Source organism: Gopherus evgoodei, chromosome 7 (genome assembly GCF_007399415.2).
Source record: "Gopherus evgoodei ecotype Sinaloan lineage chromosome 7, rGopEvg1_v1.p, whole genome shotgun sequence".
Classification (NCBI taxonomy): Eukaryota; Metazoa; Chordata; order Testudines; family Testudinidae; genus Gopherus; species Gopherus evgoodei.
This window is the reverse complement of record NC_044328.1, coordinates 85,527,164-85,550,348: the sequence shown is the minus strand read 5'-3', so window position 1 is coordinate 85,550,348 and position 23,185 is coordinate 85,527,164. Positions and strand designations below refer to the sequence as shown.

General features: G+C 48.1%; 2 protein-coding genes across 3 annotated transcripts in view; one reads left to right on the top strand and one right to left on the bottom strand.

Moving 5' to 3' along the window:
- Nucleotides 1-4,282, top strand: part of LOC115654432 (hyaluronidase-4-like) — a 31,499-nt gene extending 27,217 nt beyond the window's left edge. For both annotated transcript variants that reach the window (XM_030568688.1, XM_030568687.1), the window contains 2 exons: nt 187-276; nt 3,328-4,282. In XM_030568688.1, the coding sequence (XP_030424548.1) occupies nt 187-276; nt 3,328-3,720 (483 nt within the window). In that variant the 3' untranslated portion in view covers nt 3,721-4,282. The remainder of the gene's footprint in view (nt 1-186; nt 277-3,327) is intronic.
- An 8,592-nt stretch (nt 4,283-12,874) lies between these two features.
- TWF2 (twinfilin actin binding protein 2) overlaps nt 12,875-23,185 on the bottom strand; it is a 75,972-nt gene continuing 65,661 nt past the window's right edge. The window contains 5 exon segments of the mRNA XM_030568689.1: nt 12,875-13,241; nt 13,244-13,361; nt 14,488-14,609; nt 15,371-15,521; nt 15,668-15,793. Of these exon segments, the coding sequence (XP_030424549.1) occupies nt 13,099-13,241; nt 13,244-13,361; nt 14,488-14,609; nt 15,371-15,521; nt 15,668-15,793 (660 nt within the window). The 3' untranslated portion in view covers nt 12,875-13,098.

The window sequence follows — 23,185 nt, the reverse complement described above, 5'->3', positions numbered from 1 at the left end:
AGGGCCTGCACCGGCCGGGCAGCAACCCCACTGCATAGGCTATTGTTGCTGTTTGGCAGCATAACAGGGAAAGGAACGGAGTCAGCTGGATGCTCACAGGCCTGGCTTTACCGGACTCTATCAGCTGCCCAGCCAGCTCTTCTGTGCTTGGCGTTCTCACTGCGCTGCTGGTTTCTCTTGTTACAGACAGACCTTGTGCACACGATCGGGCAGGCAGCAGCCATGGGGGCTCACGGCATCGTTCTCTGGGGAGGTGTGGAATATTCTCGCAACCGGGTAATAAAGACTACTCATGGAGTTACCATTGTTTGCGTGAGTGTGTGTGTGTAGGGGGAGAATAGGGGGCATGCATGCACACCTGCATCTGGGATTGGGGCCCCCCAAATGAACACCCCTGAGCTCCTCCCTGCCTTAGCAGCAAGGGGCTAGGTGCACCTCCCCCTGAGCACTGCTGTTACATACTGCTGAGCTGGCTGTAGGGGTTCTTGAGGGGGGATATGGGACAGATCCAGCTCCCAGCAGTGGCAGCAAACTAGCCAAGGACTGAGCAGGCTGTTGAAAGTGCACTCCCTGCACCAATGATCCCTACACACTTAAAGGCTGAGGTGGGACCGAGCAGCTGCCAGCTAAATACTAGTTGTTGCTAGAGGGCAGGTGACATTTTTTCACTAGAGCATGGATTAGAGCCCCTGCCAGCTCATCATAGGGGCAAGCAAACAACTCTCGGAGGTTAACTGCAGCCTGGTACACTAGCCTGGAATTGGAGCAGACAACGTGCCGTGAAGGGAGCCACAGCCCATTAAGGGAAAGCTGATGTTCTGCTTAATGCACTGAACTAGGCCTCAGGAGAGCTGGCTTCAACTTCCAGGGCAGTTACAGAGATCTCATGTGATGTTAGGCAAGTCACTTGATCTCCTTGCCTCAATTTCCCCTCTGCAACATGAGGAAAGCAGCACTGCCTTTAGCTATCTTGTCTATTAAATTCTTCAGAGCAGGGCCTGGCAAGTTAGCTTGGGATGATCTATTTGCCATAAACCCATGCTGATCCCCTCTTTAATTCTTTATTATGAAAGTACACAATGGCCACCCCCCCATTTGGCCCAGGATCAAAGTCAGGCTGACAGGTCTACACTAACTCAGATCATCCAATTAACTCTTCTTAACTACAGGCACAGTAGTAGCTTTCTTCCAGTCCCGTGGAGCTTGTCCCGTTTCAAGATTTATTAAAAATCAACAATAGATGCAAATGATCAAAAGCTGCTGGTTTAAAGATGTCTAACTTTAGTAGTTGCTGTTTAACATCCTCCTTAATGGTTTGTTATTGATTTTCCAGTAGCAACAAGAGGCTTCAGCTGGGTTCGCTAGGGACTCCTGATCCCAGCTGAGATCTTTTACCTACTACTAGCAGACTAACAACAACCCAGGGGAGAGAGATTAAAAGTAATGTACATTTTTCAATGGGATTACTCAATCCCACAATTGAGAGGATACACTGCTTTAAAAAAAAAAAAGATCTAATATAACAAATAGAAAAAAAGAAGGGATGTTGATAGCAATTAATGTAAATTAGAAGCCAGACATTTTAGAAAATTGATAAGAGAATCAAAACAATATGAGAGGAAATGTATCGCCAGTAGAGTTAAGGACAATAAGGAGATTTTTAAATATATCAGGAACAAAAGAAATCTTAACAATGGTATTCAGCTATTACTAGGTGGAAATGATAGAATTGTCAATATTAATGCAGAAAAGGCACAACTATTCAAAAATATGTCTGTTCTGTATTTGAGAAAAAGCCAGATGATGTATTGATATCAGATGATTATGGAATACTTTCCATTCCAAACGAATAAGGCTATTAAACAGCAGCACCTAAAGCTAGACATCTTTAAAATCAGCAGGCCCAACCCATTTGCACCCAATATTTTTACAAAGAGCTGGCCCAGGATCTCTCTGGACCCTGAATGCTGATTTTCAATAACTCTTAGAATATTGGAGAAGTTCCAGAATACTGGACAGAAGCTAACATTGTTTCTCTATTTCAGGGTAAAACAGGATGACCTAAGTAATTATAGGCCTGTCACCCTGAATTTGATCCCAATCAAAATGCACCTCTACCTCGATATAACACTGTCCTTGGGAGCCAAAAAAATCTTACCATGTTATAGGTGAAACTGTGTTATACTGAATTTGCTTTGATCCACCCTTTACTATGTTATATCCAAACTCATGTTATATCGGGTGGCATTATACTGAGGTAGCGGTGTACTGGAACAACTGATAAGGGACTCAAAGAATTTAAAGGAGGGTAATATAACCACTGCTAAGCAACATGGTTTATGGAAAATGGCTCGTCATACTAACTGGATATTAACTTGATACTGTATTACAAGTTTGGCTGATAAAATAGAGTTGATGTTCTATACTTAGACTTCTGTAAGGCATTTGACGTGGTATCACATAGTATTTTGATTAAGAAATCAGAATGATACAAAATCAGCATGGCATATGTTAAATGGATTAAAAGCTGGGTGGCTGCTGATTCCCAAGTTCCAAAATGTATTTATCAATCAAGCATGTATGTATGTAATGAGGTCCTGCAGAGAGTGGTTCTTGGCCCTACACCATTTAATATTTTTATCAATGACCTGGAAGAAAACAAAATCATCACTGATGAAGGGTTAGGAATAGGTGGTTATTACCTTTCTATTTGGCAATGAAGTAATCTCAGTGTGACAGCTACTGGAATCCTGTGCCCAGTTCTAGTCTCCTGAATTCAAGCCAGATGTTGAATTGGAGAGGGTTTAGAGAAGAGCTGCAAGAATGATTGCAGGAGTGGAAAATATGCCTTATAGTGACTGAGCTCCTGGACTCAAGTCTATTGACCTCATCACAGAGAAGGTTAAGGAGTGACTTGATCACAGTCTATAAGTACCTACGTGGGCAACAGAAATTTGATAGAGGGTTCTTCAACATAGCAGACAAAGCGATAACAACATCCAATGGTTGAAAATTGATGCCAGACAAATTCACACTAGAAATAAGGCACTATTTTTTAATAGGAGGGTAATTAAACATATCAAAAGGTTGAAGTGGATTCTCCAGCACTGGAAGTTTTAAAGTCAAGCCGGGATGCTTTTTCTAAAAGATCTCGTCTAGTTCAGTCATAGCTTTTGGACTTGAAGCAAGAATTAATTCAGGGAAGTCCTATGGCCTGTGTTACGTGGGTGGTCAGACCAGCTGATCACAATGGTCTCTTTTGGCTTTGGAATCTAGAATAGCACAGCCTGGCTGTGATGAGTAACTGCTTTAATTTTCCTTCTCCAGTCCAACTGTGTGAAGATCCAGAAATATATGACTGGCACCTTAGGCCCTTACATCATCAACGTGACCACAGCAACCAAACTCTGCAGCCAGTTTGTCTGCAACAACCATGGCCGCTGCCTTCGCAGGAAGATGGATTTGGACAGCTACCTGCACCTGGATGCGAGCTCCTTCCAGATCCAAGTGGACCAAGCCACCCATGGACCGCGTGTGTCCGTGAAAGGAGCCCTCACCACGCAGCAGAGGGATAGGATGAGACAAGAGTTCACATGTCACTGCTACCAGGGCTGGAGGGGGGAACACTGCAATTCCCGGGGTCACAGCAACCAGCTCTGGGCATGGGACTTGTGCATCCCCATGATGGTGATGTCTGCAATGTGGACGTGGGGCATGTGACCCACTTTTGCAAACAATTATTTTCAATGTGAATTTGTGAAGCCTGTGATGTGACGTGAACCCCAGAAAGAGGAATGACAAGGAAGAAGGAAAACAAGCAGCAGGTTCTGTGTGGTCGCAAGAGATCTGGAAAGTTTCCAGACATTTGTGAATTACACCAACTCCTAGGACCCCCAGTACCTGACCCCTCCTCCCAATGGGGGTCACGTATGTGTGATTTTCCCCAGCTTCCTTTGCAATATTGTAGGGTGCTATTACATTCCTCACTTAGTTTCAGTGACTTTCTACAGCACAGAACCAGCTTTAAAAATATGTATGGTGCAATCTTCCTTAATCACAGCCAGTCAAAGGACAGTTTTACATTGCTCCTTTTTAAAATATCACATTGGTCAGGATTAGTTGTTTACAATAGAGTTACCAATGGCCACACTTTTGCCTCTTCAAGAACCAGAAACATTTAAAGTCCTTCCTATTTATATGCAGAGTGGACTTATCCTACTCAGATTGTTTTTAGGTGCCTTCCCAATGTGACCGGTGCTATTTTGTAACTCCTGGATGTGTGTGTTGTGCTGCATTCCCTCTCTTAAGAGTCCTGGGTTGATTATTTTTAATTAAATATTTTCCATGTGAATATCATGTTTGTGGCATATAGGCCTGGCCCCTGGCTGCTCCACCTAGCCTGGAAGTGCAAGCTGCCCAGGAATGATTTCCAGCCTAACTTGGAGCAATCCCCTTGGTGATGGGCAGGGAAGCTGCTAACTGAAGAGGACTCCTGTCCACTAGGAACTGCCATGAGACTAGGGAGGAGACTTTCCAAGGGCAGTCAGCCACCCAACTCCCTCTGAATTTCAAGGGAACTTGGGCATTTACCTCCCTTAGGCACCTTTGAACAGCCAAGCCTAAACTCTCTTCCCACAAAGTACCTCCCAACTGGCAAAGGTTGAGGTGGTTTGAGTCATGAATTCTTTACTCACCTAACCAGGAGATTGCCTCTGACTCTATTCTAGGCAGTCCAGCATCAGAAGATGCTTAAGCCATGTCTACACTACTAAGTTCTATAAGCGTAACTACATCAGTTGGGGGTATGAAAAAACCACTCCCCCTAGCCAACATAGCTATGTCAGCAAACCCCTCAGCCTGGACACAGCTATGCCAGCAGAGAAGAGAGCTGCTGCTGTCATAGCTAATTTCATTTTGAGAGGCGGTGTTCCAACACTAGCAGAAACCCCCCTTCTCTTACCATCCATTACATCCACACTAGGGGCTTCCCTCAGTATAGCTTGCCAGTAAAGCATTTACAGCACAGACAAGGCCTCAGTTGCTCCCCTCCCCTCAACCCGCAAACAACAGCACTTCCAGACTGAGAATGCAAGACTTCCTTTACCTTTGCAGACTGCCCCGGCGCTATCACCCCCACGGAGAGACAATGAAACATTCCACAGAGTTAGCCACAGCTGGCATGTTACACCTTCTGTCACACCATGGTATCAGGGTGTGCTCACATAGGCCAGTCCAAGAGACATTAGGATGCATCCAGGGGGGGACAGGGCAGAAGACATGAGATCCAGGCATTTGTCCTTACAACAAAGAATGGAGGTATCATTTCCCACCTTGCTTTAAATTTTCAGCAGAGACTCAACCGAGCTCATTGAATAAAGCGACTCCTCCACATGAGCCTGGACACAGGCAGCCGGGCTTAGGCCTTAAGCCAGTCTTTGCTACCTCCGCACCTTGTCTGCACCGGGGGAATTGCTAATTAGCAGCAATTGGCATAGCTGCACCAGACCTGAGCCTTAAAGGTTGAAAAAGGCAAGCTGGAGATACTACACACCTGTTGAGCTAATCAGTTTATTTCTGCTTGAAAAAGGGGGTAAACACCAAATTGGTGCAAACTCTGCCTTGCCCTTGTCTACACTTAGAGTTCATCTGGACTCAGATTTAAAAGCGGGAGGAGTTAGACATGTTAGCGGACATTCTATAACTCTAGAGTAGAAGAGACAGCACAGACTTTAATGTGAGTTAATTGGTAGAGAGGAACCCAAGCCTATAGCCTCAGATTCAGCTCCATCAGTTTAGAGCATGTTAAAATCGACAGGGCCCCATCTACCCTAGTTTTAGAAACACGCTAACCAGCACCTTGAATGACACAACCTTCAAACTCTAATTGGCTTGTCAGCAGCCAGCTGCTCAAACTTGGCTTTCCTGAGGTAAACCCAGTCAGCTCAAACGGCTATATTTTAGTCACCCTGGCCACGCCCTTTAAAAGCATGGGAGAACTGTGAGTGAGGGGCAGGTCTGAGCCACCCTGGGAACTAACAGGCCCAAGTTCGAGAGGGAATTTGGAAACCCACTGCAGAGGGGGTCCTGCCTCTACCACGAGCTGGGGTCTGCTCCCTCTCTGTGCACTGGTGCTCACACTTCTAGTCCCAGGCCTTCCAGGAAACTGGACCAGGGTTAATAATGCATTGACATGTTTAGAGTGATTAGTTTGATCCTCCTGGTGTTTTGCTGCCTGAATGCCCAGCCTCCTTTTTACAAGGATTTCAAATACCCATTTGACAAGGGGAACATGGTTTACTACTCACACCATCTGCTCTGTCCTCTCATCCACACCAGGCACCGCCTTCCTCTGCCACAGGACGATATTCTCTGCTGCAGGCAGCTGAGCCCCGCGGAAAAGCCTGTCCACACTGGCACACTGGACTTTGCTGGGTGATTGTGTGGGACCAGAGCCACACCCCCAACTGTGTTACAGCGTGGCGTGGGAGTGGAGTGAATGAGTGGTCACAGCCACGCTACTGATGAGTTACACATCCTGGCCCCGGGAAGCTACATGAGTCAAACAAGCTCCATCCACAACACTGTTACGTATAAGGTGACGGTGGGTCTACCTAGGTCCTGTATATACAGTGACAGCAAATTTCCAGGTTTTCCTCCCAGTGTGGGTGCCATATTAGTGTCCTTGTTGGTCCTTACAGTGTCAACAACAGAGCTTCCTCAGAACTAAGTGACAAACAGGTGAGCTAGAACAGACTCCAGCTCAGCTACCCATCACTACACAGCACAGCTAATGAGTCAGGCTAGTCCAGCAGCGCCTCAGGCAGATCTGTTATGAAAATGCCATTATAGCCTTAGTCTCTTAAGCATTCTGCTGAATGGGAACTGCAGCAGGGTCAGAACTAGCCCAGTTCTATTTGAATGGCTATAGGCCTTGGGAATGCTGCTCATTAAAGAACAGTTGTCCAGACCCTGAGATGGACCAAGGGTCCTTGCAGTCTTGGTATCACAAAGCAGATCCTCAGCCTGCCTTTTAAAATGTTATCCAGTTGTTAAAGGACAGTTTTGTACAGCCCTCTCCCCCGGAGGAATTGTTCTGTTACAGGAGTTCAAGAGGAAGTCCCCCATGAATCACCAGCGCAATAGCTGTACAGCATCTGGTCTAGAGAGATGACTGCCATGAAGTGATTCTTCTCCAGCCCAAAGCTGGGTAGGAAGGTGTCAATTAGTGCAGGAGCTGGGTAACTGACATTAGCCTAGTTCAGGAAATAAGTGGATGGACAGAGGAGCTGTAAAAGCCAGCAGATCCTTGACAGAGCATGCTGACTTGAAGCTGCAGATACCCAGAGCTCCTTGGGGAAGGGACTATATCCTCATATACATTTGTTCAGGGTCTATCACAACAGAGACCCAGTCTTGAGGGCGGCTTTGGTCATTACTGTAATAGAAAATATTGAACAAGAGTATCCACACAGAGACTATGACCTGTTAGAGAAGAGTCCAACAACATAGTAGTGAAGGAAATTGAGTTTTAAATACAACCCACAGAATCCTACAGCAGGGATGATTAAAAAAAATCAAGTTCTATAGGGCAATTTAAAACTCTGTTGAAAAGACTCAAGTCCCATGGGTTTTCTTAGGTAATTTCCACCTGGAAACTAGCCACCTTCTTATAGATTAGGTAGATTTTTAGAGAGGATGTAGACAGACATGAATATCCTGCTTCAACACTGCTAGCAGCTACAAGTTACCCTGACTGGGAGATAGAGTTAACGATGATTTAAGAGGTGCAGAGGAGAAGGACAAGGATTTCCAGAAGTCAGTCTGGTTTGGTTTCTTCCCCTCCCACCCCAAGTTTTCTACCAAGGAATTCAGTTCTGGCAAATGTTTTGAAGAAATAAACTAAATTCCATGTTTTTACAGCGACTTGGAAGATGATGGCAATAAACTAGCAAATCTGAGTGATGAAGCGGTTAAGGGGGAGAAAAGAGAGGATTTATATTACAAATTGCAGCATGACAGTGTAGACTTCTAACTTTCATTTCATCCCTGGTTACCGTCCTGCACCTAGGGCTTTTGCCAGGTGAATTATGGGCCCAATCTGGTACCTGTCAAGTGGGAGTGCACCAGGCCCTTCACGGGAAGGAGTGTGTTAGCACAAGATAAGGTGTGATAGCTAGAGAACTTCCACTCAAACCACAAGCAGTCAAATTGTTTTAAAAATATTTTATTCTTTAGAAAATACAGTGTTGAATAAAGTGTGTTCTGCTTCTCCTTGCCCCAAGCTCAAACCCACACTGCCACCCAGCCTGCTCCCTCTCTCCCTCACAGGCTGTGTCTGCCACACAGCTATCACTGATTCAGCTGCGCAGCGGCAGCTCTTGTGCACATAAGGCAAAGGCTGCTTCCAGCACATGACCCTGGCAATTTTATCACCATGATCTAGTGGGTAAAATCTCCAGAAGCTGCCAGAGTCTTGCCTAGGGCTGCCCCTGCTGCAGCTGTAGAGGCAGAGAGCGCCAGTAGGAATTTTCCCCCAAAAGTCCTTATGTAGACAAGCTCACAGTACTACCAATGTGTGCCTTTTGGAGTTTGGGTAGGCACTGGAGGACTTGAGGGCTGCTGGGAGCCCCAAGAAATCCCCCATCCTCCTACAGAGGTGGCTCATATCCAACTGCCCTTAACCATGCAGTCGGCAGCTGAGATAGGCCCCAGATCAAAATCAATTCAATTTGGTGCTGGTTGTACCAAGTAATTCCTTGGCTTTCACCATTCAGCAACACCTGGATGGCCTGTGCAACTCCCAGGACAGACTGGAGACCAGGTCTTTGTAGATTTGGTGTCCACAGGACAGACGCCAGCCTGGTAAGTGTCCTAGCAGGAGGAATGGGCACCTTAGTCCATTGCTCGCACACACGCCAGCTCTAAGTAGGCCTGGCTAACCTCAAGAATGTTCAGGCTGGTATAGAAGGGGACTCAAAGGGCTGGGGGCTACAGAGCTGCCCCATGGTAGGGACTGATGGAGCTATTCAGAAGGCAGAGTTCATGCAATGAGCTCTGTGGTCCCACTCTCTCCCCCATCCCTCTCCCTAGGGAAGGATCAGAGAATGTGACTCCAAGGCTGCTGAGACATCTACACAGTAGCCTAGGGAGCGGAGGACAGATCCATCAATGTGCCCTCCCTAAAAAAAAACAACTTGAAGGCAGAGTGGGGGTAGGTGGTTCTTCCTCCAACTCACCCAAGAAAATGGGGGTGAGGAAGCGAACTACTGCAGACAGCACCATTGGGGAAGTGGCAGATCTTCAGGCTACATGACTCCTTTAAGTTCCTCAATGAGCCTCTGAAGATCCCAGCCACTCTCCATGCCCAAGGCCTGCCAGACATCATTCCCAAACGTTTGGTGGTCAGAGTCACCAACTCCAACCCAGGTACAAATTTAGAGTGGGGAGAAGAGTGGCTACATGGCTACCCTTTCATCCTACATATTCCAGCTACTCCAGGACCAGAATTTGCCTTAAGCATGGGGTTACTTTATGGAATAATTGGGCGAGGAGTACTAATGCTGGCTATGGGTTCTCTCTTCCTTTACTGAAGTTCTGATAGGTCCTATAGCTATATTTGATCATGTATTAGGAGAGTATCAACCGGACCTTCGCCATTATTATATGGCTACGTTTTGCATCAATAGAGCACAACAGTGGGATCAAAACTAACCGATGAGCCAAACAACATATGTTCTAGAGACAGTCTGAGTGACCTAGTTTACATTGTAGACTCTTTTCTAAAGTGGATTAACTTTTTTCTAAATGGGAGAAGAGACTTGGGAGACAGAAGTCAGTGAACAGGTCAACAGCTACCACCACCCTAGATACTTAATGCCTACAAGATGACCAGGTCTCCATGTCTTTTCCTGGGATCAAGGGTGACCAGAAGCATGTGATCAAACACTTCCCATGAACTCTCCATGCCCAGATGAGGATGTGGAAATCAATTCCTCGCCCAGAGAAAGAGACTAGAACTCTCCTAACACAGCTGTTCCAGCACTTGCTATCCTGGCCAATTATACGCTCCTGAAAAGTGGCCTGTGCGCACATTCCTGATGGAATGGGATAACATGAGGCACCAGCATGACAAATTAACCCTTTGCCTTGATAGAACTAATACAGATCACTTATTCACTGGATCTCACCATAGCAGAGGGATGCCCCGGCAGGTGTTAGTGTCCCACAGCACAATATAAAACATGGGTCGAATAGGTCCTTGCATGCATAGGATACCCACCCTGTATGTGGACCCTTTCACGTAACTTTCCCAAAAGGTATAGATGAACGGACAGTTCAGCAACATCCAGAAATGTCAGCAATGGCTGTGCAATTAGAATAGGAGCCACAGAAGATGCAATACATCACTCCACGAAGAAAGCAGGTGTCCAGGTCTGTAAAGCCATTGACTTATAGAGAGTGGGGAGGAAGGGATACTCCCCTCCCACACATGGCTGGATATTTCATGGTTTGGTCACAAGAGAATCCCGCTGACTAGTTCCCATTACTATTGGCATGAAATGCAAGAGTTCTACTGAAAAGCCAGGGAGGTGAAAACCCAGCTCAGACTGGGACCTGTTGGATAGTCTGTGCTAGGGAAGATGAGCAAGGCCCCTAAGCTAAAATCCCCGGCAATGACTGCTTATGTCTCCTGCCAGGTCAAGACTTACCCCTAACCTGCTGACAGGCATCAGGAAGTCAGCTGCCCCAGCGCTGCCATGATCTGTTCCAGGCGGTAAGGCCAGCAGCCAAACTCTTGGGGGTTAAAGGACTGCTGAAAACCTCGCAACAAGGAGACAGATGGGCTGAGCTGGGAGCTGGTAAAATCCCTTCCTCACCACCTCCCTGTCTTGTGCTGTAGTCTCAAGTCACCATTTCCTGCCTGGAAGGGACAAGTTGACCTCAATCCAGACTCTTCCTCCTCAGAGACTGGGACGATCCCTGCTGCAGAAAATCAACCTGGCTGAAACCTCCTTTAAAGTTTCCATGGCAGCCAAGAGAACAAAACAATGGCTTCGAGTCTAATGGAACACCACACAGTTCTAATGTATACAGAAGGCTGAGTCCCCTCAGATGTGGTACAAACAGACAAGTCAGAGGCTGCCCAGGGGCTGGAATGACGTGTGCATTAAATACTGTGACCCATGGGAACAAACATCTACTAGGTGGATTTTCAAAAGCCACAACTCTCCCCCGTTCGCAGCAGTGGTCCTGATGCTCTAATGCATCTGGGCCCAGACAGCACATGCTTCTTCCCCATCACCACCACAGCTCACCTCACCTTTCCTCATGGGCCACAGATCTCACCTGTGTCCCTGGGAAACACTCTTACATAGACACTTCTTTGCCCAACCTGGTTTACGTGGATCTACAACAGTCTTTTTCAAGCACCAAGCATTCCCGGTCAGGGTGAACGGACAGCCCTGCTAACCAGAGTGCAGAATGCAACAGATAAACCTGCTGAGGTTAATGTTCTCCCAAACCATCAAAGCTGCACCGTTAATGATCAGCATGACCGTGTACTGTACCCCACAGCTATAAGTTGCTACCCCGACTACCCTGGTAGATGAGTGCAGCGCTGGAATGAAAGATGGGGATGCAACTACTGGGTATACTGAAGGGTTAAACAATCATGTGAGGATGAATGAAGTTATGGGTTGACTCGGATCCACAATGCACACCTGGTTGGCTGTGGGTTGGTACCCTATGTTCAGAAATCCCTGTGGCTTTGGATGGTGGATTCAGGACTGAATGGGTGTCAGAGGCTCAGGAATGGATCTTGGTGAGTCATGGCAGGATACTAAATGCAGCTGTAGGCTGGGAGTGAGTGTCATGAGATATGTTCCTGCACCGATGCAGTACGGTGAGGCAGCCCAGAGCCAGGTACTGGAGATCATGGGTCCAGTGGATCTGCCTGGGTTCAGATCCACTGGACCCATGATCTAGGGAGGTGGCTGGAGCTGCAAGAGGATCAAATCTCAGGCAAAGAAGAGCTGCCAGCAGGAATTGATGGCTCAGGGCTAGCCGCCCTTGTCCTCTCAACTCAGCTGTCATGAAGCAAACCTGCGACAAAGGGAAAACTGCACCTGGTTTAACTGCCTGCCAGAGAATTTCACATATCACAGGTAGGATACAGCTTGAAATTCCTTTAGTAGATCAGAATCCAGTGCCACAGACCTAGGTCTTCTCCTGGGCTGCTCTGTAAGCCAGAGAAGCCAATGGGTGTAAATGGAGGTGACTAGAGGAGCCTTTACACCTGGATACACAAATCCAAGCCAAAACATGGACTGTGAATACACAGAACAGCTCTCCAAAAGCCACTGCCTTTCCACATGAGGTGAGGAACTGCCTGGCTTTCACTCACCAAGACAGCATGCCATTGTTCTTGGGGAGGTGGTGGTGGGGGGTCACTGATCACAGACCACCAGCCCGTTGACTGCGTTCATGCCAAGCCTGCCAGCCTCAGGGTGAAGTTGCCCTGCCGTGGCTGGGAATGCCAGGGCAGCGTTCCTGCCCCATGCTCCCCAGATCCCACACACCAGCAGAGCTGCTGGCCCCCTTCCTCGGGGAGGCAGCTGTTTGGCATGTATGTACCAGGGCACTGGCCAGCTGAGGAGACCATTCCATAGAGGGGAGTTTTCAAGATTTAGGGACTTGGACACAGATAGCGGAGGTCTGTAGCAATACATTTAAGGGGAGGGGAAAAGCCTTTGGTTTTCACCATCAGATCAACCCTAACCAGGATTTCATTCCAAGGCCACTGCATAACATGGCTTATTGGTAAGTGAGCCCTTCAGTCAGTGCAGGCACCAGGTAAACCAGGTCACAAGGCAGGTGAAGTCGCAAGAGCATCAGTTTAAATCTCATTTCAGACTAGAACAATCATTCTGCTCAGGAGTTACACAACAAAAGAGTGAGGGGGAACAGAAAATAAACACACGCACAGATCCCTCCCCTACCCCAGATTCTTTGCCCCCCGCTCCCCAAATGAAGCCAGGTGTTCATGATTTTACTAAAGAGGAGAGGGAGGGAAAGCCTCTCCGGGCTCAGTGGGCAGGCTCAGAAGTGGAGACATGGATCCTGTCGACACGGCCCTTCTGGGCGCCATTCGAAGTTCACAGTCCTATTCCTGACCCAGCTTCCTGCCCTTTGGGATCTAACTGTCCTCGCCGTCTCCCCCGGCCCTTTGATCAGTCGCTTCTGTCCCGTTTCCCTACGGGGCCCTTGGGCTTGGCGAACGCTGCCTTGAAGGCGTGCTGCTTAGGGTGGACCTCGTCATACAGGAACTCTGCAGTCAGCTCGGCTCCATCGTCAATCTCGATCTGGCACACAAAGGGCACAGGAGGGGGGGTTAACACCACAATGCCGGTTCCTGACGCCCTCAAGCCACTGTGGGGAGAGAACGGGGGCCTCTCCCCCCCTAGCTCTGAGACAAGAGCCCCTCACCGCTGCCCCCTGCGCCTCAATCACCCCTGGAGAAAATCAACTCCCTCCTTCCGCCCACAGTGTCTCCTCCACTCTCACATCCGACTGGGCTCAGGGAACCGAGATTTCCTGTTGGGTGTCACTGGCACAATCACCATGCTCCAGGCAGCCCTTGGTGGGAAGCAATTACCTTGGCCCCATGCCACCAGCCAGCCTCTCCACCAGCCATTCAAAATGCTTGCTCTGTGGCCGCCCTTGGGACTGTGGCAGCTGATGTGACAGACAACATCCCTAACACTCACACATCAGTGCAGGTGAAACACTAGTTCAGATTTGCACCCGCTGTGAGGAGATGGATCAAAGGGCACCAGAGCCTTGCAGTGAAAGGCCGTGAAAAGCAGGAGGAAGGACAGGGGCAGCTGACAGCCTCACATGGCTGAGCTGGTGTCTGACCCCATTTGAGACGAGATTTCAGGCCAGACAGAAAACCCATCTCAGACCCAAAAATAAGCCCAACTTCCATTGATTTGATGCTGGTTTTTAAATCAGACATTTGAGATGGGAAGAGACTTAGGAGATCCTCTAGTCCAGCGTTTCTCAACAACTGGTCTGTGGACCAGCGTCGCTCCCTGACATCTCCCTGATGCAGCAAGCTTGTCTCTGGGATCAAAAAGGCTGAGAAGCACTGCCCTAGCCTACCCCTGAGGAAACAGTCCTGCATTGGCCCCTTTAGTATGTTCTCCTAGATGCTCCCCAGGTCACTCTGAAATGACTGAAGGGATGGGGATTTCACTACTGATGTCTAAGAGAAGTAGGACTGTGCCCTTGGATGTTCACCTTAAATGTTCCCTTGCTCAGCTCTCAGGTGGGTTCCCTTTGGAATACCTGACAATTCCACTCCCTCTTTTTTCACACCCTCCAGAGACTGGCAGAAAGGTGTGCATCTGCTCTCTCCATTGTCCAGCTGGGGGGCATGACCTGCTGGCCAAGTGTTAAGAGACAAGGCAGGAAACATGGATTTACCTTCTTTATAATCTCCAGGGAGAACTCCTGCTCCACAGTGTCGAGTAGCCGGCTCTTGCAGCTGGAGTACAGCATACGCTCCTTAATGCCGCACTTGTACCCAGGCATGGAATAGATGAACACTGCAAGAGAGTGCAAGACGGTCAACATCACTCCAGACTTAAAAGTTGAGGAACATCTGCAAACTGAGATCCAGCAGTGAGAATTCAGTCCTAGACGCTGCCCAACTCGCCCCTGCATGCCCACAAGAGTGCCACACATGCAGTCCCATGCCAAGCTCGCTACCATAGACAGGACTGAGACAGTAAAACCACCATGGAGAAGAACACCCCCCCCCCCCCAAAAAAAAAAATTAAGAGAGAAAGCCTCCTGCAGCCAAATAGCGTCCTCCTCCTAGGACTAAACGTTCTGGTGCCTGCAAGCAGACTGCCCCAGATACTCCTTGACATTGGCTTCCACAGCACTTCTTCAGCAGTCGTGTGGGTCAGGGGCCCTGGTTTAAGGGGTCCTCTGCTGGCATCTGAGGCGCTGGTGGCAGGTGAGTGAGCAAACACCCTTTCATGCTCTTCCGCTGAAGAGAACTGGTTCAAGATCCCAAAACAACTGAGGATAAGAACAGCATGGCAAGAACAAAACGAATAGCCATCTGCCTACCAGAATGACAGCAGGCCAGCAAAGGCATCTGCCTACTGACTCATTCACTGGAATAGTAGCAGCCCGTGTGGAGGGGAAGATAGGCCTGGCTCCAGCCAGAGATTACACAAGAACACTGCACACATGAGCAGAACGCAGAACACCACCACGTCTGCCTAGGGCAGGGGGAACCCATCTGACCCAAGCATTCTCTCTCCTAGGGGGTACGGGTCGAGAAGGCTGAGCTTACCCACAGACTCCAGGTAGTCTCCCTCATGAGAGTGCTTGTACAGGAAGAAATGGTAGCGACCAGAGTCCTGGGGGATCCTTTTGGGGAGGTCTGCTAGCTCCGTGGCATTTGTATGGACCAGGTCTATAGTCTCCCGCTCGAGATCCAGTTTCTGGTTAAAGGGGAAGGGAGAAAGAATTCAGCGTAAAACACTGAAATCAAAGCTCAGAGGCTCAGCAGACACAGGGAGAGCTCGAGGGCCGGGGCAGGAGCTGGGGGAACTGAAAAGCGCAATGGTGACTGCCACTGCCTTCTTACCAGCTGGATGTAATTGATTTTCTTCTGCTTTAACAACTGGATGGCCTGCTGCGCATCAGGCTGCAGTGGGAAAGCCAGGCCCTGCAGAGTCTGGTGTTTACTCTCCACGCTGATCTCAGTCTTCACCTGGAAACAGAGACCCCAACATCAGACTGGTCCGAGACAAAGCCAGTGAGGAGGAAGAGGAGGAGGGGGGGTGGCATAAAGGGAACAAAACCAAAACACAAACTGTGCTACTTTAACCCAGCCAGAATGGGTCACTCACAGCTCACTGAGCAACAGGATCTCCTGGGCAGCCCTCACCAGGAGAGCAGCACCTGCCAGGATGGCATGCCCACAGGGATGCCCACATGCCAGCTGCAGTGCTTTCCAGGATGATCAAAGCTGAGGGAACACCCTTTGCCTTGCCTCACTGAGAACCTTAACCCCAGGGAGAAGGGTCATAGCCTACCTGCCATGGGAGACAAGTGCATGTTGTGTGAGAAACCAGTCCCTACGCCCCAGAGAACATAGGGGGCCAGGGCTGTAGTGAGGAGCGATCCTGAGCAGCAGACGGACACCCAGTCAGCAGAAGCACTCCAGAATCCATGCAACTGGCCAAGAGATTGTACACTCCCATCCCAGACAAACAGGCATCCACATGCCGTGGCCCCTCAAGGCTGCACTATTGCAATATGCTTCCCCTGGGGAGGACTCTGAAGGCCACCTGGAAACCAACAGCTCACGCAACATGGAGCGTCCCACCTGCATAGTGCAGCGAACCATCTGGAGATCACGCTAACTCTGCCGGACCAGGTACATCTCAGAATCCTGCCACTTATCTCTCAGGTCCTAAATGGAATTGGGCAGAACTTGGACACTAGGCACTCACGCCCTGCGGCAACTAAATTCAACGGGGACAAGGAGGCTCATTCCCACTGGTGCCCAGGACTGGGCACTCTCCAAAGAGGGCCCTCAGTTATGGGATTCACCGCTGATGGAGATCACATTGAGCCTGGGTCTTGTCACTGTTAACACAAGCAGGAAGACAGGCCACTTTCAGCACCTCTGCTCTTAAATTTAAGGGGATGACCTCGCTAAGGGTTGAGGAACTAATCTCAGAGATTGCACCAATAAGGAAGCTGCTGAGAAGCAAAGGGAGAAGGGATAGAAGATTTCTCTTCCCCATCCTTAGGATTCACTGGAACATTAAAGCTAAGCAACAACTCAGACACCACCTTAAGACATACTATGTAATAAAGTAGGTCGGTTATTGACCTAGACACCCCTCATGTCCCTTATTCTCATTTGAATGTCTTCAGAAATCAGTAGCACCAACCTGTTGCCCAGGATCGAGAGAGAGGCAGGAGAGATTCCAAGCCTGCTGCACCATTCAAACCGATACATTTACATGGACATACAGGGGAGAGTCCTAGCAAAAGTCACAGATGCCACAATGACAACGAAATTCATTAGTCGTCTAACTTCACCAAAATTCTCAGTTTTCTAATAAAAATGCAGCTGTCAGACAGCCAACACTAAACCAAACACTGGGCACTGGGCTGCTTGGCCCCTTTAAGACTTCCCAAGGCAGGGGGATTCTTTGGTCTCAGGCATCCCTGTTGTCCATTCTGGAGGGCTGGTCCAGAGATTTATGTGGCCATATGAAGTGAGAGGCAAGGACCACAGAGAATCTACTCTGAGTGCCACCTGGGAGCACCATCTTCCCACAGACTTCCAGGGCATCTTGTTCACGTGGGCTGCTGTGTGTTTAGAGAAAACTCTCGATGATGAGGTTTTCCCCACAGCTAATCTCTGCCTAAGTGGATGAGTGATGAGGAAAGTTTTCACTGGCAGAAGATGCCCTCAGCTTGTCATTGTGCGTGGCCAGTTATAAATAACTGGGTGCATGAGAGAGACAATCAAGCACATGGGATGCTGCAGCTGTCATTGGGGGACTTCAAATGAAACCGGAATGGAAAGAGACTATGGTATTTTCTTGATCAAACTGTACTTCCATTCTCTAGCATTTGGGGGTTTGGGGCCCACATTTCTCAGCCACAAAAACCCCTTGTTGCACAATGGCTTTAGCCAGTTTTGCCATGCGAGGACATCTTCAGTAGAGCTCTGAGGAGAATCTGCTTAGGGTCTCGTGAGACGGCAACATCCCTGGTTGCCAGGTCCTCCAGCGCCATCCCAGGACTTGCTCTGCAACTCTCCAGCTTTGTTCTGTGTTTGTACAGCACCTAACACAATGGGGTCCTGGTCCTTGACTGGGGTTCCCAGGTGCTACTGTAATAAATAATCTCTCCTCCAAACACCCACTGTGTTTTTCAAATTTTGGGGTGTTATGATATAGCAAGATTTTGTTTGCAATTTTTAATTCTCAATACAGCCTTCCAATAAACAATCGACTGTAGCATTTGTGCACCATTAGCTCTGGATAAAAAGTGGTAGTGCAAACCGATACCCCAGATTCCCACTGAGAATGCCACAGGTGATGCGGAAAATCCCTCAGAGCAAGCCCTGGAAAGTGGAGGTAAGCCACAGGCACATGACCCTTTAGGTTAAAGGCTTACAGTGGACCACCCTAAGAAGGAATACTCTGCATCAACAAATCCACTCCCCAGTGCACCCAAATCCACTTCAAAAGGGGTGGGGGGAGGAGAGGAGGGAAGCAAAAGAATCAGATTTTTTTTTCCATTGGAAATTTAACTTCCCCCACCAGGTAGCTTACTCTTCACATCTCTCTCTCAGCACCGTGAGAGGCACTGCTCAGAGTACAGCTTCCATGTGCAAGTGTTTAAAAAGAAGAGACAAAAATCCCACTCAGGAGAGGAGGTGAAGAATGAGAGGAGAAAGAATCCCTCAGACACAGCCTAAAGCACAACACATGGCAGGCAACACAGCGTACCTCCTCAGGGCTGGGGAATTCTACCAGCGCGGGGCAGCACCAACAGCCCACTACTATCTGTCACATGGAATACAGGGAGACGGAGCCACATCAGTGACAGAGAAGGCAGAGGAGAGAATGGCTCTCTGAAAAGCCTCACACACCCGTTTCAGCTTGGTGACTAGAGGTTGCTAAGCACTGAGAGTACCGAATGTGCTCTAAAGCCACGTGTGGAAAGGCTACCTCCCATTGGGGCTGTTCCACTTTAGCTGTGCTGGTTGTAAAAGTGATTTCCATTGCGACACCAGATACAGCTGCTCGCAGCTTTCTGAGAACACCCATCTTTCAGGCTCAGCTCTGCTTCCAGGGGAAGGTATTTTACTTGAGGAAAGATGGTTCAGCCATTTTTTGGGTGAGGAAACAAACTCCTCACGTTCCCTTAAAAAAAAAAAACAATGACTTTTTAAATAAGTGACAGTATAGCCAAAATGGCTTCGAATCTACAGATGAAAAGTGCCATGGAAACAGTCACCTCTGAGTACCAGCGCACAGCCAGATCTCACAGGGATATGGGTTTGATTTGCTGCAGTTATCCACATTTGCAAATTGCATAATGAGCAGCCAGAGTGACTTTTGTATGTGCTAATCTTAATAGTGCTGCAAAACCAGCGAGATTGTGTGCGCCGCTATCTGTTATGGATAGCGCTGTTAAGCGCTTTTCAGCCATAGTGCTTTATACAAGGGAGGCAAGTAGTAGTATCCCTTTATACAGATGGGGAAACTAAGGCACTCGAAAGATGAAGTGACTTGCCCACAGTCACACTGGAGGTCAGGGACACAGCAGGAACTGGAACTCAAGTTTCTCAACCACACACTGAACGTACTGCCCTGAATTACTCAAAAGTGACCAGGAACCCTTCACAAATGTTTCAGTAATAAAGTATCTGGTAAATGACAATTCCATCCGCACACACACCCGCTTTCCACCCCAAACATGGCCCCCTTGGGAAAATATGCACAGCAGGGCTGGAAGCATGAGGTCCCACTTCTTCCTCCCCTAAAATGATTCTCTGGCCTTCACCACCCTTATTTAGTGACACCTCAGAGAAAGAGGAACAGGTGCAGAGAAGAGCTACGAGGATGATCAGGGGAATGGTGGGCCTATCCTACAAGAGGCTCATTCAGGCTAGCAAAAAGAAGATTGAGAGGCGATATTGCTGCTCTCTATAAATACATTGGGGTAAATATCAGGGAGGGTGAAGAGCTATTTAAACTAAAGGACAAAAAAGTTGGCACAAGAACAAATGGATATTAACTGGCCATCAGCAAACTCAGGCTGGAAATTAGAAAATTTCTAACCATAAAGGGGGTGAGGTACAGCAGCCCTGGAGCTCACTTCCAGTTTGTGTCTTATGGTTTTAAAAGCTCATGCTTCAGAACTTCAGCAGGAGGGGTCAGACTAACCCACTCCACCCAATGAATTCTGTTCTTTATATCTCCTTTCTCTGAAGCATCAGGGATGACCATGGCTGGAGATGGCACCCTGGGCAGGGAGGGCCAGGGCTCTGAGGTGACACAAAGATTCTATGTCTCAGGTGCTGGGCTGGCTGGTTCTTGTCCACATGCTCAGTGTCTAACTGATGGCCATGTGTGGGTTTGGAAAGGAATTTCCCTCCAGGTCAGATTGGCAGTGACTTTGGGTGTCTTTCCCCTTTGCAGTGTGTGGGGTGCAGGTCAGTTGCCGGGATTATTGGAGAATAACTCACTTCATCTCCCTGCAGCAGCGGGGTCTTGGTCCCTCCTATTCTCTACCTGTGGCATACAACAGTCTAGTCTCCCACAGGCTGTTAATACTTTTGTCTAATGTAGGTTGCTGGGTTTGGTAGGCGGGTGGCTGGGTGGTTTTTAATGGTCTGTGAGATGCAGTAGGTCAGACTAGATGCTTTGGCGATCCCTCTGGCCTTAAACTCTGACACCCCAAGGTTAGGAGGTAGCAAATTTGACCATGAAGTGACTTGCCCAGGGGTGGGTTAGCAGCTCATTCCCTATAGATAATAATCCAGAAGGAATTGGGAGCATAGGACTGAGTAAAGTAGGCACAAAATGAGATTCCTGAGCAAGACAGAGGCATGGGGAGAATGCACAAAATATCCAGAGGCCAGCCTACCATCTCAGTGCTAGAGTCCTGCAAGCAGGCGTCCTGGGAGCATGGGGAGAGGAGAAATCAGATCAGCAACTCAGAGCAAAACAGAGGGTAGCTCCCCATACATTTCTCAAACTAACGAAGGGGGTGGAGAACACTGACTAAGGAAGGGGGGTATCTGGACAAAGTACAGCACACAGAGGAGATGGTTTTAAAGGAGAGGAGGGGAATGGACACACCGGAGGAGAGAGGCCTACCATCTCACTGCTGGAGGCCAGGGAGTGCAGATCCTGGGAGCACAACAAAAAACAAGCACAAGGAAAACATCAGCACCAAGCAACCCACCTCCAGAAGGGAGAATCCATTCACACTTGCTAATGGGATTATGCATGGGTCGGGTGGGGGCTGACAAAGCTAATGCAGAGGGAGGAGGAGGAGGATGACGGACTAAAAGAGGACTCTGGACACATTCAGCAACTCTGTTGTGGCCCTCTCAGCTCTTCAGTCACCACTGACCCCTCACACATTTTGGATGATTCTCTCTAGAGCAGTGGATCCCAAATTGCAGTCCATGGCTCACTGCCCTGTCCGCAGGCGCCGCCCCACAGCTCCCATGAACTATGATTACTGGCCAATGAGAGCTGCAGGGGCGGTGCTTGGGGCAGGGGAAGCATGCGGAGCCCCCTGGCGGCCCCTATGCGTAGGAGCCAGAGAGGGGACAAGCCATTGCTTCTGGGAGCCACACGGAGCGAGTCAAGCCCCCGACCCTGCTCCCCGGCTGGAGCTCGAGGATCAGATTAAAACATCTGGAGGGCCAGATGCAGCCCCCAAGCCATAGTTTGCTCACCCCTGGTCTAGTGTATGCATATCACTGCCCCCTACTGAATGGAATGGGCACTGACTGTGTTTCATAAGCTCGACCATGCTAAAAGAGATGCACTCTCACAGGAACAGCAGGGATAAACCCAGATCTTTCTGCTGTTCCTGTGATGTTTCAAGTGGCCATAGCATACAGCAAATTGGCAGCTTCAGTGGCCATGGATGTTACAATATTATAGAACCTAGGAAACTTTCAGTTTCCAGCCACTAACTCAAAAGTGTTGGGCTGAAATTTTCCATTGCTGGTCTCTGCCTGAAGGTGAGAGAGTTGCAACAAACTTTTATCAAGAGATTTTGAGTGGAGGGAAAATAAATACACTTCTTCCATTTAAAAATATTCCAAAATAAATCATTTAAAAACAACTTTTAGACAGGGCTACAAGACAAATGTCTGAAGTTTGAGGTCTATGACCATGCCACATTTCATGGAGCTAGTGCTTAGCTTAGTTAAAAATGGTTTGAATGTAACCACTATATTAGTGTTTGAAAATTAACCGCATGTTAGGTAAGGTGCATAATTCTAGATAAGTGCACTTCAAACAGAGGCAGTGAAGTTAGGGAAGTGGGCATGTTGATTCAAAGAGCATACATGCTTGTCTGGCAAAACTAGAGGAGCTATAAGCTTCAGAAAGCAAACTGGTGGGGAAAAGGAAATTCACTAGCACAATACCTCCAGATTCTAATTTTCCCTTTAAATGCATAGGAAATTAAACCAAGGTGAAGGGGATCAACGTTAATACAACAGTAAGGCTGAAAGATTGAATGCTCAAACGTCAGAAAATCCCAAAAGGTTTAAGGTTGCTCTGGCAACGTTAAATCTACCACATACTATAATCACAGTATTCTCTCCTCCTTTCCCTTGTTAAACGTAAGCCGTAATCTATTATCTATAGACACCATTAAACATACAGGATGTGCAGTAAGGCTGAGTTAACTTTATATTTTGGAATTCCTGACTTGGAGTCTTTGCATCAATGCCACAAAGTTTGCAAGATCGATGGGTTTTGCATTTAAATTATCAGTTGATTAGATCCATTCCCAACTAATGCAGCTCTGGCTGGTTTTGAATCCATACACAAAACTGGTATTCCAGAGAGACACTGGCTGTGGCTTCATTAAAAACAAACAGGTGTGGGGTTTTAAACTACAGGATAACAAATGTGCATTAGTTATCGCACTGTAAAACTGTAGCGGACACACAAGGCACCTGTAGTTTTTACCATGGGACCAACCCTACACCCCTCACCTGTGGTTCATCTCACCTAGCAACCTCACAGTAAAAACTACACCACACTTATTTTGGCAGTGAAAACCAGGCCTCCATTAACCTGTTCTCTACCACAATGCCCAGTAACTGACAGGTGTGCTCTAATAAATCAAACAGCCCATCCTCACTGCTGCACCTTCTACATTCAGACCCCAACCAGTTTTGGTTTGAATTATTTTGCCTTGTTCCCACCGCTCTTAAGCTATTTTTATTGCTTACGGGATACCACAGATGCCTCAAATTCCAGGTATATTATAACAGCAAAGAGTGCAGGATTCCTACCCTGTAAAGATGGGATGTATGCTGACTCTTGTTACAGACCTAGCAGCAGATCCATTAGCAAACAGCTATATAATA